Raw genomic sequence first — 18,828 nt, 5'->3', positions numbered from 1 at the left:
ATCTCTATTGTTCACTCTGTAACACTGACTGTATATATAAGCATAGCTGCACCCCCACTAGCCTCAGTCTACTCTGACCACAGTATTCTAAACAGATATACTGTTCCCTGGGGCCCATGGTAGCGCAGCGAAGTGCAGCGGTATGTATGTATCTTTTGGTATTGACTGTACTGTACTGTAACATAATATAATCATGTATTGAACTGTTAAACTTTGCATCTGCTAAAATAAATCACTTTGTGCGTTAGAAACACAATACAATCGCCTATGCAATGCTTATTTGAAAAAGATAGAATTACTTTAATAGTAGATTGCTAAATAAAGTACAGCATTTAGAGGAATCCTTTTCACCAACCATATATGCATATTAAAAAAAACCTTGTAAACCATTTTTAATTTTTTAGCCATCAGCTTCTGCTTCCGCTGTATTGTCAACATGCTCAGCTTTCCAAAAGATTCTTCAATTCAATTTGTATAGATGTGTTAAAACCTTGCATGTTAACTTGCCCATGTTCTGATGACATGTTTTACTTAACAAATTATCTCTTACCACCCGGGGAAAAGAACACAAACCTTCCTCACCACTAGATGCAACTGTCAGTCGACTGCCTGTAAAACCACACTCCCTCTAAACCTGCATGCTTAAGGTGCTGCGCTAATTTATAAGCCAGTGAAGTGCAATTATTAAATATATCTGCTGCAACACTGCCCTGTTGATCCTTCGAAGATCCAGCAGGTCTGACACACACATCTTGCCTAAAAATTCAGGTCTTTTCTTTGAAGCTCTCCCCTGACAGGTCAACCTCCCTTTCTTTCTTTTCTATATAGACCTCTTGGGGGGGAGCAGGACCCAAGCCACTCACAGCTGCCAGCGCTCTCATCCCTCTTCCTTATTTTTTCGATAAGTTACCTCCCATCTGAATTTGCCTGAAAGAGCTTAAACTTTGCTTAGCAACCCATGAGGATGCAGAACTCAACTGAGCCAAACAACAAGAAAATTATTTTCTCTTCTTTTTTTATAATTGTTTATTTAACCAGGTTGGCAATGACAGTTTAGCAATGCAGAAAATGGAAATTGCAGATTGGCTGTTGTTTTACAGAATTGGTTACAGTCCAACATGATCAAATAAACAATGTTTTATTGAAATTTAACAGTCCTGAGTGTGACGCTTTTTTAAAATCTTTATGAGGGACAGAAAACAGCAGAGGTAGGGGGTGGTAGGGATAAATAGGAATATGGGGAGATGGGATACAGGTGTAAGGAAGATAATATTTTTGTTATTATAGTTGTGTAAGAGGTTCACAGATTAACAGTTATTGTGATGGTTGGGAAATATTACTGATTTTGAGGTGGAAAGGTGAGAGATGATGTTCCAGCTAGTAGACTTGGTTATAAGTATAATATGATTATGATATCTATGGGGAATGTGGCTGAGTCTGGCTCTCTCTAAAAAGCCACGGGGTCCAGACATGCCTTAACACATGTCCTTTTTGTCTTACAGGGGGGTGTGGGTTGTTCCAATTCTTAGCTAGGGCACACAGCACACCTGTCGAGATAAGGGAGATAAGCTTTTTTGAATATTTGTTGAGATTTTGGAGTGGATAGCACAAAAAGATGATCCCCTTATCTAATAAGGGGTATTTACCAGGCAAATATGGATCAGTGGCAGCTCAGTACAGGCAATAAAATCTAGCCAAGTTGGAAACCATAATGTAAAGATATCTTTCCCTTGCACCAGTGATGACTATAGCAAACAGATTTAAAAGGGGTTAAACCTTAACTGTTTTCCCTCACTCACTCATACCATGTATAATTAAGACAAAGGAGCCAAGAGTATTATGTATTGTTTTGTTCAGTGTTTTGCTTTGTTTTTGATTTTAACTAATACATAAAAATTCATGTGCAAAGCCTTAGTGCTATATAAAATTGCATCCAATATGCAGAATAGGTTTAGGTGAACTATGAAACTGAAATGTTTCTGTTATTCAGTACTTACCAAAGTATTGTACCCCTGAATAGTGACAATTGGAACTATATTTTGCTGTACAATGTTAATAAATTAACTCATATGACAGTCATAGCTGGAAAAAAAAACATTCACTTTAGATCCCAAGTAAATGCCACGTGTGCGTGTTTTGCTACAACAAGCTGAAATGTGGTGACCTTCGATCCTACTGCGCTGCGTGTAATATACACGTGTTTAACTGCATATTACTCCCACATCGCCAGAAAAATCAATACTACAAAGCAACTTTAAAGACAGTACATGAATGCATAGTGTCTCTTACAGACGACGTAACGTTAAAGTACAACTAACAGTTACCATATTACAGCATGCTTAGCATGCCAGTGACTATCACATCAGGCTGATAGGGTATACTGGGACTTTTATCCCATGACAGATGATGAGCCACAGCTTATTTACAAATGCATTGCATTTAACCCTTAAACTCTGCAAGCTGTTATATCGACCGGTTATGATTTTAGAGGGCTGTCATTGTTAATTGCGACACCGCCCCCTTCTGCTGCAAAACCTCAATGGGGACAGCGCTACTCAAATCTAAATAAAAACCGGTAACATTCCAAGAGATGCTGCAGCAGCTGATGGGCATGGAAGGGTGACACTGCACAAACATGTAAAAGAGATAGGCAGGGAAATGCAATAGAGCACACCCAGCACAGCACTATGGTTACCCAGCGCTGCAGAACCAAACCCTACCCTAAGCAGCTGGAGGGATGGGAGGAGGCGTAAAACTTTGAGTTCTCCCTCCGGTTGATGCTCCTCTTCAATAGGATGACAACACAAATCCGGGTGCTGCTTCCGTGTGTGTGTATCTGAACTCCTCCTACCCCAGAGGAAGAGGCCAGGGTAGGGAGAGCAGCATCTGGCTGTGTATGGATGAGTGACACTGAATGCTCAGGGAAGGTGATTGCTTTTTTTTACCTGGGATAGACTGGCAGGTATTTGCCCTAGACCCTGAGGAAAATAAACGATTATTTATGACAGGTGCATGTACTTTGCTAGCTGCTGTATGGTGAAATTCTGTTTGTAGATGCTCTTTGTGTGAAATATGTGTAGCTAGTAATGTGTCAGGATTGTCTAACAATATTTAGTATCTAATTGCACTGTGCATTCGGATGTATGTGGAGCATCGCTTGGAAGTGTATGACCCTGTACTTAGGAACAGCTGGACATTGCCAGTGCAGGTGGGTTGATCTCAGTGCATTGGTGGGGAATCTGCTTTCTTGCAGCACAGAAACAGGGGTAGGGGCAAGTAACCCATTTGGTGTTTTAGTCCTGTGAGGAGTTTGCATTTGTCATTCCATGGCTACTCCAAAGCTCTTGTGTCTTCCACTTCTTTCCTTGCTTGCCTTGCTGGCTGCCTACTGGTTCCGCAATGTGAAAGAGGACAACTTGCAGAACCGGTTGGATACAGTGCTGTCATCACTGCTTCGAGCTGAGCAAAAAGTTGAATTGGATGCAGATCAACCACCTCGCATAGCAATTGGTAAGTAAAATATTTTCTTATACATATAGTCAGTAATCATGGTTCTACCTTTAACCAGCATTACGTACAGTCTGGTCATCATTGATTATAGTCTTCCACCATGTCTTGTGTAGTAGTTTACAGCTCTAAACTTTATTCTCTAATTTTGCTAAGATATTCCATGCACTGACAAATATTCCATGGTCACATTTAATTCTTGTAGTAGATATGTTACACCAGCAGCTTTGCAAACTAATTGGCAACTATACTTAATTTTCAGGGACAGTCTAACATAGTATCATATAGGAAATGTTTAGATATACCAGCACAGCAGCAAAATGTAATGATAGTCATTTAATTTAACTTGAAATGCTTCATTTTATTTTGTTTATAAGAAAAGACAAACAGACACAACAATGTATACCGGGTACAATCAGTAATAGTAAAAAAGTTGTACAATCAACATTGCTAACATAGAAAAAACAAAACAAAGCAAAAAACACCATACAGAAACATAAGACATAAACCAGAACTGGATGGAAGAGTGGGCGGCAGCACATTTGGGAGATATTTTACTGCATGATGAATTGTGCCAACCAATTATTATACCATTTTATGAGTTATTTAGATGGGTGATTGACTGGACGAGTTATTGATCAGCCTTTCTATTTTGCAAATAATTATTGCCCATGTAATACTTTCAACAAGACAGCTGGCTGATGAAGTGTGCCAAAGTTCATGTAAAAAGTGTTTAGCATATGTTTGTATCTTTCAATTTCATTTTTAGGATTTAGTGAAACTCAACGAATTTCAATTTTGCCAGAGAGAGCTGCAGGACTATTTCTGAATGACTTATCGTATTTAAGGGACTGGTGGCAAATTGTAGCCGGGGGGCGGCAAATTGTAGCCGGCGTCCGGGTAGGGGGGGGGGAATTTGGCTCAACGGCCTATTAGGAACATTTTAAATGAAAAAAATTTTGTGGTAGCCCAGTACGGGACCGTCCTGTGGGGGCAGATGCCCCCTGCCCAGCTATCCTTTGTCGTAGTTGAAGCAAGGATTACTGCTGGGCAAGTAACCTATAAAGGTAGCATTGTTGCCTACACAAACAACTACTTGTATACTGTGTATTATCCTAGAGGGCCTGTCTGAGAAGTGAGCTGTGCCATCCTCTGTGGGCACAATTATTTTCCCTTAGCCCTTGTGAAGCAAATTTGGACTCTGATTTGTCTAATGTACAAAAAAGCAGTAAGCATATATATCCCAGTCTATAATATCTGCAGCTCATCTTTACCAGCCATGGTGGAGATATGTTGCAACAACATCTCAAAGAAAATCCACAACTATGGAGTGGGTACACTACTGTTTCCAATATATTACGTTAGACTGCACAAAATACCAGCAGCTCCATTTAAAATTCTGGTGAGATGAAAGATACTACTGTCAGAAATTGTAATCCAAACACACAGTACACCTGGAATAATCCAGGTCAACTGCACATAGAATAATCATGGATTATCAATATTTATTAGTAATCAGGCCATTAGAATGAGAGTGACTGCTAACAAGATCTTTATAAGGCGTAAAAGGGTTGATGCAAGCTGAGTCATACTGCCTCTTGAGAAAACACATTTCTGTTTGTGAAACTGATAGCATCTCATAGCTGTGTGGCCGAGCTTGTGTCATCCACTCCCAAGCTTTTAAGCTATTATAATAAGAATAGAGAGACACAAACATTGCTCAGTTCTCAATGTATAGGACTTAATATAAATATTTATAAGCACCTTTGTTTTTGGAGCCATCTGCCCAAGGCTGGTCCTAGCATTAGGTGAACCTAGGCAGTTGCCTACGGCGTTATTGGTTAGAGGCGCCTATAAAACGTGAATCTGCTGGTTGCTGCTCCTCCGTGTCAGTGTTTCCCTAGGGGGAGTTGGCGTTTGGCTATGATGTTGTTATAGCCAAGCAAAACACTCCCATTCTGAGAAGCAAAGGATGTTGCCCCCACCCCCCGTTGTGTCAAGTTAAGAAGCAGCAGGAGTGGGACACCGCTACCGAGAGGGAATGGGAGGTAGGGGTGTCCCAGGACTTTTGGTGACTGTGCACATGCTTCTCTTGCTCCTAATGGCTTATTTAGAGAAGTGCTTATTAGAGTTTATTTATTCGGCTTTCCAAACAAGACATAATGAGACTGCTCTGAGTATCACACAAGTGACGGGGTCATCGATCATGTTATCTTCCTACCTCTGCTGTTCAGACAAGTTGTGGTAGAAATTGCGGGTTTGGGCTCCAATGGGATATCCAGCTAGAGGATCAATAGAATCAGGTGCTTTATACTAGCCCAGAAGCAGGTCAGGTTTGGGCAGGTCCACCAAATATGGAGGAAAGTGCCCTTCTGGGAACACCCCTACCAGCATCTAATTGGAAATATATAACCTGGATAAGGACTACATTTACGGGTTTATGCTGTGAAAATAAACTGCCCCCCTTCTATTAACATACAACCTTTTGTCACTGTTTTCTGTTTAAGAACTGTTGATGTTCTGCAAGAGGAGAGAACATTTAATAAAAATTACACTGTTAGACCAGTATCCAAATATGCCAGTTGAGGACACTCGGGGTGAAGTCTTATAATTTTTCCATCTATTACAATCTGACTACCGCCCCCTAGACCGCCCACCATTAGCTCCACCGCCGAGGGAATGTTAAAGGGGATGACTGTATTGGTGTGTTCGTGGATTAGGGGTTAAAAACTGTGCTTCTATCACATTTAGTGTACTATACCAGCAAAGAATTGCATCTGTCTGGTGATTGTATATCCGCATATCTGTATTGCCATCTACAGAATAAACTGCGTTTTGGTTGTAACAGTTTTCCTATGTGATTTAAAATAACTCTTTGGACGAGCAGTCCTCACACAGCCATTCAGACACTAATAATGCTGAGGTTGTACAAGGCCACTGAGATCCATGTAAACACTGATTGCACCTCTATAGCTTGAAAATCCAGTCAGGCAGGGTTTTGCGTGTTTGGATTCAAATCTTTAAACTGGAATATGATGTTTATATAAGTTTCAACTACAGCTTCACTGCCTCACAGACAGAGTACACATCACCGCCTATGGATTGTAGCCAATTGTCAGTGACTTTGGTAGGGTGTCTCCTGTTTTGTTGGCTACTAGTCTGTGAGCGAATGTGGGGATTTGTATCTCTACAATAACTGAGGAGTTACAGGTTACTTGCTAGTATTTATCCACGGCCAGTGGCTGGGGTTATGGCTTTAGTAAGTTAACAATACTGTGCAATAATATGTACCTATAATCTATAAAAACATATTAATACTGCCATGTGATGACAGAAGAGGCTTAGCTCCTTTTTGCCTTTGCGTGAAAAAATCCAGCTGTTCAATAAAATGCTGTGTAGTTTACTGCAGCATACAGGTTGTATCTTGTTTGCAACATCAATTCATAGTAAGCAGGCATTTTTATGCTCCAGTCCTATAAAGGAAGTACAGTTATGTATAGATGCGTATTACAAACATATATGGGTTCCCATAAAGTATGTAAAAATAAAAAAAATGGAAGATTGTATTTATTTTAAATGTACCTTTTCATAATGACTACTGCAAAAATGCTCATATAGGATCCTTTTTAATACGCTGAAGGTAAGAAAAATATTAAATATTGCTTCAGTGGTTATATGCAAACTGTTTGTACCATGTTAGCCAGCAAGAATATTTAGTAGTGGAAGTAATAAAACTGAGTATTAATAATAACCTTTTTAATGACTAACTAGTTCCATGTACACTATATGGAGAAAAGTATTGGCCACGCATGTTAATTAATGAATTGAGGTGTTTCAATCAGACCCGTTGCCAGAGGTGTATAAAATCAAGCACCTAGCCATGCAGTCTCCATTTGCAAATATTTCTGATACAAAATGGGTCGTTCTGGAGAGCTCAGTGACTTCAAACGTGGTACTGTGATAGGATGCCAGCTTTTGCAAGAAGACAGTTCGTGAAATTTCATCCCTGCTGTGTATTCCACAGTCAACTCTAAGTGATATTATTAGAAAGTGGAAGCGTTTAGGAACAACAGTAACTGTGAAGCCATGTAAAATCACAGAGCGGAGTCAACGACTGCTAAGGCGCATGGTGCATAAAAGTCGCCAATGATCTGCTGATTTCATAGCTGAAGAGTTCCGAACTTCCACTGGCATTAATGTAAGCACTAAAACTGTGCGGTGGAAGCTTAATGGAATAGGTTTCCTTGGTCGAGCAGCTGCATGCAGGCTTCATATCACCAAGACCAATGCCAAGCGTCTGATGGAGTGGTGTAAAGCGCACAGACACTGGACTGTGGAGCAGTGGAATCATGTTCTGTAGAGTGACGAATCACGCTTCTCTCTTTGGCAGTCAGATAGGTGAGTCTGGTTTTGACGGTTGCTGGGAGAACGTTACCTGCATTATGCCAACTGTGAAGTTTGGTGGAGGAGGAATAATGGTATGGGACTGTTTTTCAGGGTTTAGGTTAGGCCCCTTATCTCCAGTGAAGGGCAATCTTAATACTTAAGCATACCAAGTAATTTTGGACAATGCTATGCTTCCAACTTTGTGGCAACAGTTTGGGGAAGGCCCTCTTCTAGTCCAACATAACTGTGCCCCAGTGCACAAAGCAAAGACTACAAAGACATGGTTTGATGAGTTCGGTGTAGAAGAACTTGAGTGGCCAGCACAGAGCCGTAACCTCAAGCCCATCAAACACCTTTGGGAAGAACTTGGACAAGAAGGCCTGGCTCGCAATCTCCGTTCAACATCAGTGCCTGACTTCATAAATGCTCTACAGAATGAATCGGCACAAATTCCCACAGAAACACTCCAACATCTTGTGGAAAGCCTTCCAAGATGAGTGGAAGCTTTTATCACTGCAAAAAGGGGGACAAACTCCATATTTAAGTATATGTATTTGAATACAATGTCATTACAGTCCCTGTTAGTGTAATGGTCAAGCGTCCAAATTCTTTTGTCCATATAGTGTATATGACCAGTTTCGGGATAGATTATATGATCCTAGTAGGACAGAATTTACATGACTGTAACTCAATGTTACACAACCTTTGGAGCTCTTACAAACCACACAACATTTTGTAGCTTTGACAGTTGTTTTACAGAGCCGAATATAACGCCGCAACTCTACAGTATTTGGCCCCTCTCAATGGGCTTACCTCTTCTCATTTTCCTCATTTACATTTCATGGTTTTTCTACCTACTGTGCCTAATGCTAAAGTTAGCACTGGATAACAGGCATAATAGCCAGTACTTGATCCAAGTCTCGTAGAGCTGGAAGCAGGATTTATTCTTGTACACCTCTATAAAATAAGAATTTGTGGAGATAGTCTGTCACATGATTGAGAATATAAATGCAAATGCTATGCTAGGTATATTTGCATTTCATTTGGATAAATATTGTTTAATGACATAAATGTTACTTTGTTCCATGTGGGCATTGTTAAGTTAAGCCGCCTATGTTGTTAGACTGGGTACACACTATACAAACTTTCTCCCGATGTGATATTTTTTTACTATTTTACCAACAATAAAAAACTTTAAAAAAGAAACAGTCCCGATCAGCATGCCATTTCATGTGTACACACTAAACACGTTTTACATGATTTACCTTCGGATCTGTGCTCTTCATCTGCCATAACCATCGGCTGAAAAGATTGTGACACACTTCATAGAAATCTATGGACACAGCCGGTTCTGAGTGCATACACACTGCAGAATTGGAACCATATCGTTCCATCGTTGAATGCCATTTTTATTTCAGTTTAAAAATCAAATTAAACGATACATTGGGCTTTGGAACAATAATTGTTCATCATTTGAGCGTACACATTAATGTGATATCGGGCCAAATGGTTATTAATCGTGTGATATGCCCAATAATCAGCTGAAAACACTGTAGTAGTGTGTACCCAGCCTTAATCTGTCTATGTGTTTCTCCAAAGATAAGAGTTAACTATTGTCCGCATTTTGTTAGTCTTCGTGACAGAATATCTGAAGTACAGGTGGGTGAGAACCTAGGAACCAGTGATTATCAAGCAGCAGGGTTTAGTATAAAGACAGAGACAGACTCCTACCACACAAAAACAAAGGTGTTCGATTTTATCAAGGCTGACTTTGTAGAGATGGGAAAATGTATAAATCTTTGGCAGAGTGGAGGAACTTGAAAGGAGTTTGAGCCAAGTGGTTCTTACCTGCTGTCAAATTCTTTTCTATGTTTACAGCAAACCTCCATTCACCAGCATTTTTGGGAGAGATGTTACAGAAAACATAACTCTAAACAGCATCTTCTTTCTTTCCTGCACAGGATTTGGAGGTTGCCTTGATATAATAGTAGATGGGGTGGCTTTGATGCAGGAAGCAGCCATAGAGCCCAGTTACAATCCAGTTCACCACAACTTTATCGAGACGGAGACACAGCTGGCAGAGAGCTTTGCCTACTTTTTTCCTCCTGGTGCAGCTTCAGAGTAAGACTCTTATCTAACACATGACATGAAGTCTTAATTATTTTTTTCTCTCTATCACCATGTCCTGATCTTCGTCCAGTAGTAGGGAGGACAGCACTTTTAACAGATGGCTTGTGCCACTATGGAATTGATAGAATAATTAAGTGGCAATTACAATACAAAAGTTCTTCTCGGATATCAATATCCCATTAATTAGACAATTCCCTATTTGATGTTTTAAAAGAAGTTAGTGTGTTCAGTTAGTGTGCAGGGTAAAACTGGAAGAGGACAAACCAATTACACATATCTCGCTCTGTAATCCCAATGGATGAGGACCTCTTACTTCTAATAAGTACTGTGCAGACAATTTAGTGTGACTGCATTGTTTATTCATCAGATACGTTAACAGGAAGACAAAGGAAATACCAATAAGATTGTTGTTTTTTTGGTGAAATCTAACATGACCTGTATTCCAACATTTGATATTTCATGTTTGTTTTACAGAAGATATGTGTCCAATGAAACCTTGTTTAGGAAGCTTGTAGATGCCTCTAAAAGACTCTCAGAAATGCGTTGGGCTCTGGGTGGCAATGCCCCGGTCATGGCCAACCGTTTAGCTGCCGAAGGATGTGACGTTCTGCTCGGGGGTCGTTTAAGTCAGGACGAACTTAGTGTGTTGTCTGATCGCATAACAGGTGAGATCGCACAATGACTGTTATTATTTTTTCATTTATTTTTATAGCACCAATCATATTATACAGCGCTGTACAGAGGATAAGTAGACGTTCACATGAGTTCCTGTAACATTAACACACACAGACACAAACACACAATGCTGATTTTTTTTTAAGCCAATGTCTAGTTCAGCCAGTACAGAACATGATGACTTGTAAATCATTGGCTTCATTCGCACAGAATATAAAGAAATACAAAACGGAGATGGTAGATTTAGTAGGTACCCAGATGTTTTCAAAACACATTGCTTTTCTCTGTTACATATGCAAAGCTACAAGAACATATAATTTGCATCACAATTTTGTTTTTTTGTTTCTCTTTCTCCCGCTCTGCATAACAGTATATAAATGTTTCAATTGAATAAAAACATGGATGTTCTCCATTGGCAACTATAGAAACATTGCTATCTTCATGCTGCAAAGGAAATATGGTTTCCTTATTTAAACCGCATTTGCAATTTTTAATATATTTGTTACATATTGCATATATACTACATATTATGCAGCGCTTTACTGAGAACATTTACTTACTCACATCAGTCCCTGACCCAATGGAGCTTACAATCTATATTCCCTAACACAGGCTTACACTTATTTTGTCCGATGCCAACTAAACTGTCTGTAGTTTTTGGGAGTGTGGGAGGAAACCAGAACATACACGTAGTGCCCTGGTCGTAATTGAAAACATGGCCCCAGTGCTGTGAGACAGAAATGCCCCGTATTTGAAGTTTGGGGTGTTTTTTTAGAGTTTACCCCACATGTTACACTGTTCTGTTTTTTTATTCAGTTATTCTTAGTCCCTTGAAAAATGTAAAATAGGGGTTTCACTTAATAAATGTATGTAAATTGCATGAACAGAAAAACAATACATACCGTGTATCGTAATGGACATTGACCGTGTGATTTGGCAATTTAGAATTATGAGTTAATTGTTTTGTCAAAACTTTGCTACTATTACTAAGGGGTATATTTACTAAACTGCGGGTTTGAAAAAGTGGAGATGTTGCCTATAGCAACCAGTCAGATTCTAGCTTTCATTTATATAGAGCATTCTACAAAATGACAGCTAGAATCTGATTGGTTGCTATAGGCAACATCTCCACTTTTTCAAACCCACAGTTTAGTAAATACACCCCTAAGTGTGTCTGGTAACCATAAAAAATAACTGTGTCAATGTCTGTGCACTCACTAGCATTTAAGAGAAGCATAATCTGTCTATCTGATCTGTTTCATAACAATGTTTTCACAAGTGCTATGGTGATAGCGAAAACAGGATCTTTGAAACGGCTACAAATTTTTACACTACCGTACTTTGTTTTCTTCCTGTGTACGTCATTAGATCAGGAGTTCTTTCGTATGGCAATGTTAGATCATATTGTGAAAATTTGTGGTTTAACAAACCTATGAAGCTAGCGTGATTTTTTTTATTTTTTATTTTTTGCATGTTTTATTTATGTAGATTTTGCATTAATGCAAAACACATTAACACACTTATTGTTATATATTTGTGGAATTATGTATATATTCATGTGTATTCTCCTAATTTGCAGTTGCTGGTGAGCCTATAACAGATGCTGACATTCACCTCATTATGGAATATTCAACAGGGTCCAAATGGGGAAATCACGTCTCCCGTCGAGCCAACAGGTGACTGTAATCCCAGATTGAAGGAGCAAGATAACTTGTTCCAGTATGTCGCTAGACATGTTGAATATTAGTTTGATTTTAAAATGTTTTTCTTTTTTTCATTTTGAATGTCTTTGTTTTTATACTCTAGGTAAAAAACATCAGTAAATGTAGAATGTATTTTTTAACAAGACTGGTGAAGGACTTATTGCATGTGTAGCTAAATTTGTAGTAATTTCAGCTCTGTACCCTGTGCCCAGTTCTACGAAGTGAATGCAGGTAGCACACTAATAGTCTTAGCAATCAAATTATTAAAGTCTGAAAAAAGCCGGTGTATCCCTTGAAACATAGGTACTTATGGTGGGACAAAGTACTTTAGCGCACAGGCTGAAGTTATCAAATTTCCCTCTTCCATTTTCAGAGCCCCATTTGCCATTTGGACCATTACCACTCTCTTATCATACCCAGCAGTGACTCCGCATAATATATTGCCGCTTTACTGCTCAACCCGAACATCGAGCTCACTTGGAAAAGTGGATGAGATCCTTTGGGCCGAGTGGACAGTTTTCTTCCATCTTACACTGGGGCCTGCTGGTCTGGTTGGAAGATGACTGCACACAGGCTGATACTTTCAAATCTGATCGACTTTTGATCTGATGGTTCTTCAGGCTCTTTTATGGTCACAAGCTGAGCTATAAGTACTATTGTAGGGAATCATCAGTCCATGTAAACAATATATATCCCCTTCTGTGCCTCTATAAAGGTGATGGCAGAGACTGATGTAAGTGAGTTCTCTGTACAGCGCTGCGGAATTAGTGGAGCTATATAATTAGCTGATGACGATGGTGAGCTTAGCCTAGGCTCCATGTGCTTACTGATCCCAGGTTTGTGGGGCAGGTTGCTGTTGTAGCTTTTCCACCACCATTTGCCTAGATATCACAGCATATGTAGGCAGCTTTTTGCAACTAAACCATTATGCATATATAACCAGTTGAATCATTTAATCCTGGTCCAGGCTGATAGAAAGAGGAAGTAACAAGCAGAATGGTTAGGCCACTGTTCCCCAACAATGGTTCTAAAACCTCACAACAATATAGGCTTTAATTATATCTGTGCCTGAGTACTGGTCATGTAATTAGTGCCTTTGTCATTTTGATTCAACCATTTTTGCTCAAGAAGCAATATCCTAAACAACTGGGGTAAATGTATGAAGCAGCGAGTTTCCAGTGGGTTTGAAAAGTGGAGATATTGCCTATAGCAACCAATCAGATTCTAGCTACCTTTTTTGTAGAATGTACTAGATAAATGAGATTTAGAATCCGATTGGTTGCTATAGGCATCATCTCCACTTTTCAAACCAGCTGGAATCTTGCAGCTTGATACATTTTACCCCTGGACTGTTAGGGCGGCTTGAGTACTACAGTTGAGGACCACTGCTTTAGGCCAATGTGACATACTGGGATTCTTTTCTAAGCCTTTATAATTTATAGTTAGTCATATTAAAACATTTATTTTTTTTCTCAGGTACATCGTGCACAGTGATCTGCATAATCCCATGATCGATTCTTTGGAAGATTTTAAATCACAACTGGAAAGCTTTAAACCAGACGTTCTTGTGATTGGAGGGTTACAAATGATGGATAGTTTTCCTTTCAAACCAGGTGAGGTCAATAACTATAATTACAGTATGAAAAACATATATAATGCCACAAGTGCTTGCACAGAGAGCAGCTACCTACCACCAATTATTTATAGTCTCTAATAGGTTTAAGTTCATGAATTTATAATAATATATATGCCCACCCATGCCTGTTAGTTACTTGGTATGGCTTTATATAATGATCATGCCAGACAGGATCAATAGGCCTGTTTCTGTAATGTCTGTTGTGTGCATCCAATATTCCTACTGGGTCTTGGTGCTTAGCCCCATTAACTTCTGTAGCTCAAAGAGAAGAAATGCCAGTGCAGCTGGTGGCCCGAGGAAGTCCCATGATACGGACACCCATGCCAGCACAGCAGATGTTGCTCCTATCATCCAATAGAATAAAAAAAAGTCATTGAGCAATAGCAGTTCCTTCAAACCAGTATCTGAGTCTTCCTCATAGAATGACATATTATGGCTGACCTACTTGTACCTGCTCTCACCCTGTCCCATGGCATTCTCCATTCTCTCCTATGATCATCATTTATTTATATAGCACCACTAATTCTGCAGCGCTGTACAGAGAGCTCACTGACATCAGTTCCTGCCCCATTGGGGCTTACAGTCTATACACAAACACACACACACACACTCCCTACCGACCAGTATGTTTTTGGAGTGTGGGAGGAAACTAGAGCACCCTGGGTAAACCAATGCAAACATACAAACTCCTCACAGATAAGGCTATGGTGGGGGATTGAACTCATGACCCCGGTGCTGTAAGACAGACGTGCTAACCACTTAGTCACTGTGCTGCCCATACTATGAACCTCTCCCTTGTGCTGCAAAAATTATGTAATTTTTTTGATTTCAGTGTAACAAGACTTGTATAAATTAAAGAGAATAACGCCAAATTATGAGGTTTTTTTTATTGTAGTCTATATTTAGTTAACACCAAAAATCATATTTATTTAAAAAAAAAAAAAAAAAAAAAAATGAAAACCAGAATCCATAAATCTAGACACTAAATTGTACAGTATAGGTAGTAATACTACATGAAACTTACAATCACAGATTTATGCATGAAAATACATCCAAAATGGCAGCCTCTATCTTAGCACATAGATAATTATTCCAGGCTCCTTAGTGGTAGTAAAGATCAAACAGATGAACTGCACAGTAACCTATTACGTAATTGCTGCTAATTTACAGATGACTTTCGTATGGTGAATTATGTTTAGTAACTCTGGGTGTGGAGTCTGTAAGAATTGTCCACAGTGAAACCTCCAATTGAAGAGATTCCTTAGATAAAGGAATATGAAAGCATAATGCGGAGTAGATACTGTAATAAATTAATCAGTTTAAGGAATCATTTCAAAACTCTAAGTGTTTTTATTCATAAGACTATCCTGTTAGAGCTGTCATTTGTAAGGTGCTGTTTTCACCTGATGGCATTTTTGCTACAAAATGTACATTTACAAAACAAAAAATTAATAAAATGTATTTTCAGGAATTGTATAATTCAGGTTACAACTTTTTGATTGGGTCTTCTCTGTGATGAATTGTATAGGTCAACGTGAAGCCAGGCTGAAGGCACTTCAAGAGACGATGTTGTTTATGGATAAAAAGATAGGCTTCCACTTTGAGATGGCCTCTTTTGTTGAGCACAGCTTGATGAAGGACTTGCTAGAATATGTCATACCTTACTCTGACTCATTGGGCATGAATGAACAGGAGCTTCCCAATTTGCTTAGCCTAATTAAAGGAGGCAACATAACCGTCTTATCAGACCCTTACCCTCGGGTGGCCTCCATTCTTGACCAAATGCGTGAACTTTATCAGCTGCTCAGATCCCAGGAACTGAAAGTAGGTCAGAGGCATCTGACCCGATTACATGTCCACACTTTGGCATTTCAAGCCATGATGGTGACCAAAGGATCCATATGGAAGAACACAATGTCTGCTACCGCAAAAGCATCACTCACAGCCAACAGGCATGTGTGTGGCTCTGCTCGGATTGACACCCGTAAAGCCAAACTCATCATGGATGACTCTTTCTCAATCAGTAGAGAAGTGGGCAGTCAGAGGATACCTTTCAAGGAAAGCCGCCCTGTGTCCTGCTGGGAAGAGGAGACTTATGAGATCTGTCTAGCACCTGTTTTGGTGTGTACTGAAGTTTTCCAAACGGCAGGTGGAGGAGACAATATCTCTGCAGCAGGAATTGTGCTGCAAATTTGAAGCAATGGTATTCGCTCTGTGAGGATGTGTTGACACATTCCACACCTGGAGAACTATTTTACAGATGCCATACAATAGTATAAAAGGTGTAAAAGTTAAACTGACATGATCTGAGCCATACTTTTGTTTCCTTAAAGAAGAAACATTTCTCTATGGAAGTGTTCATTTTTGCTATAAGTCTCCCCTCCCCATTCCTCCTCAATTAGCAGAACTGCAAGGTTTCCATGCAGGGCCTACCACAGTTTAGAAGACACTCATGCCTGTAGAACCATCATGCTCTGGGGCTCACCACTTGGTATTTAAATTTAAATACCATGAATATAATCTCCAGCTGCCAGTTTTTGATGCAGCCAATTGGACCAGGAACATCAACAAGACTTCACAATTTCAGGCTATGAGCCCTGAAACATCATGCAACTAACAGGCATGGGTCCTGGGAATGGGAATCCCATTATTTTCCAAGATTTTAGCAAAAATAACACTTTTCTATGGAGCTTTTAATAAGCCATCAATGTGAACAGGTCAAATGGACCTACCATGTATAGATATATTTTAATGTAGCGTTTCTTTCCATTGATAAGGAGAATACATTCCATGTATGTTGCTGCATCTCTCATTTTCTCACATTTATTAGCAATGTCTGAAATGTGTTTTGGACCATTTTATGTGTTTTAATCCTTTATATGACTTGTTGCCAACTGACATGGAGGTTTATTTAATAGTATGGTGTAAATGTAAATATGTTATAACAATTAGCATTCAATTGGATATAAGCTTGGGCAGACTAATTAAAGCAATGTCTGCTCATTATTTACTCCAAAGTTTTGATAAATAAGCCACAATTGTAGTTTGTTTTGGGGTTTTGTTTTTCTTTTCTTTTTAATAAAAAAGTGCAATTGTGCAGCATCTTCTAGAAACCAAAAGTAACATTGATGAGTCAACTGGAAGTTGGAAAATGAAAGTAAATGTCTATTTGCTATGTGACCTTTGACATTTGTTAGTATATAATGCCAATGTGTTTTATATGCAAACGTGTATGACTTTAAGGGGTATAATTACTAAACTGCGGGTTTGAAAAAGTGGAGATGTTACCTATAGCAACCAATCAGATTCTAGCTATCATTTTGTAGAATGTACTAACTAAATGACAGCTGGAATGTGATTGGTTGCTATAGGCAACATCTCCACTTTTTCAAACCCGCAGTTTAGTAAATATTCCCCTAAGAGTTTTTATGTAAGGGTCTTTTTATTATAATTTTTATAGAAACCCGTAAAACTAGGAATTGTAAGCATGGGATCAATAAATAAATATGTATTACCAATATTCAGACAAAGCAGAGGATTTTGTGAGCAGGGCCAATATTTATAACTATCATTGTTTCCATTAACTAGAGTTGGTGGTATCACTGAGACTGCAGTTGTAAATTCACTAGGAACTCAAGCATCAAGAACAAGTACATGAGGTGTCAAAGTGATATAAATTGATTCCTAGTGAATTCATAGGCCGAAGACATGAGTAGTGGACAACACCACAAAATGGTTCCACTGTTTATAGGTGACAGGTGCAATCTAAAGAACACTACTAGATCACACCATATTAATTTGACATAGAATTTGTTCATTTCATGTACAAGATGTCAGGTTATTCAATACTAGGTAAGAGCTTTATTGCATTAAAATATTGTATGTTTTTTTGTTAGTTTGTGCAATGTGAGCACATTATTTGTTTGCTTCATTTTACACTGAATTGTGTAAGAGATGGGCAGAAATAGATTTCTTTCAGCTAAATAAGTTGCATTTTGAGAATTGCCTAGAATGTGTGTAAATTTACCTGATTTTTGTTTAAAAACAATGCAGATGAACCAATAAACACAACAATATGAAGAGCCATTAAAAACAAATTGTTTTTCTTTGTCAAGAAAGGAGATGAAATACACAAATGTATACAAGCGCAAATCATCCATGTAACTATAGATTCTATATACTAGACAATTGTATATACACATCCTCTGTTACACTGTAAGCAACTAAGTAAATTTTAGTATATTTAAATAACTCTTAAAGCCCAAGGGAAAACTTAGTCACATTAAATGCCAGAAACTACTAAGGAAGGTGAGTGCTAGGAGTAGGACTGCACTGGTCACTCAATTCCATGCGACCAGAATAGTCACCAAATTGTATTTAACTTATTACTAGTGCCACATGGAAATACAGGTCATTATTTTCCAGAAGTCACAGAATATACAGTGATCAGTTGATTAAAATTCATGGCTGTTTTGGGTCCATAAAGACATAAATTTCAGGCTAATTCTGGATAAACTTGATAACTAAATTGTTATTGGTATATGTAGCTTAACCAGCCATATGGCACATGGATGGTGACAACCTTTGTTACCATATTAAAGCATGGATGAGTTCTCATTCCCAAAAAATGCATCTCGTTTGTTCAGCCCCCATTAGTATTATTAGTCCAGGAACAAACCTTTCCATTTGGTGCACATACAGTTATATTGGATGACTTGTTCCCACACTGGTCCATTAAAAGAACAATAATACAAACCCTAAGGCCTAATGTCAGACTCTGTGCTAATTCAG

General features: G+C 38.9%; 1 protein-coding gene across 1 annotated transcript; it reads left to right on the top strand.

Annotated features, from left to right (window-relative positions):
- The first annotated feature begins 2,705 nt into the window (after positions 1 to 2,705).
- Positions 2,706 to 18,119, top strand: LOC142144608 (ADP-dependent glucokinase-like). Its single transcript, XM_075203689.1, has 6 exons — positions 2,706 to 3,510; positions 9,855 to 10,014; positions 10,498 to 10,688; positions 12,278 to 12,374; positions 13,878 to 14,014; positions 15,566 to 18,119. The coding sequence occupies exons 1-6, from the start codon at positions 3,327 to 3,329 to the stop codon at positions 16,231 to 16,233; spliced, it is 1,437 nt and encodes a 478-aa protein (XP_075059790.1). The 5' UTR covers positions 2,706 to 3,326; the 3' UTR covers positions 16,234 to 18,119.
- The last annotated feature ends 709 nt before the right edge of the window (positions 18,120 to 18,828 follow it).

This window comes from Mixophyes fleayi, chromosome 3 (assembly GCF_038048845.1).
Source record: "Mixophyes fleayi isolate aMixFle1 chromosome 3, aMixFle1.hap1, whole genome shotgun sequence".
Taxonomy (NCBI): Eukaryota; Metazoa; Chordata; class Amphibia; order Anura; family Limnodynastidae; genus Mixophyes; species Mixophyes fleayi.
This window is presented reverse-complemented; position numbering and strand designations above follow the sequence as displayed.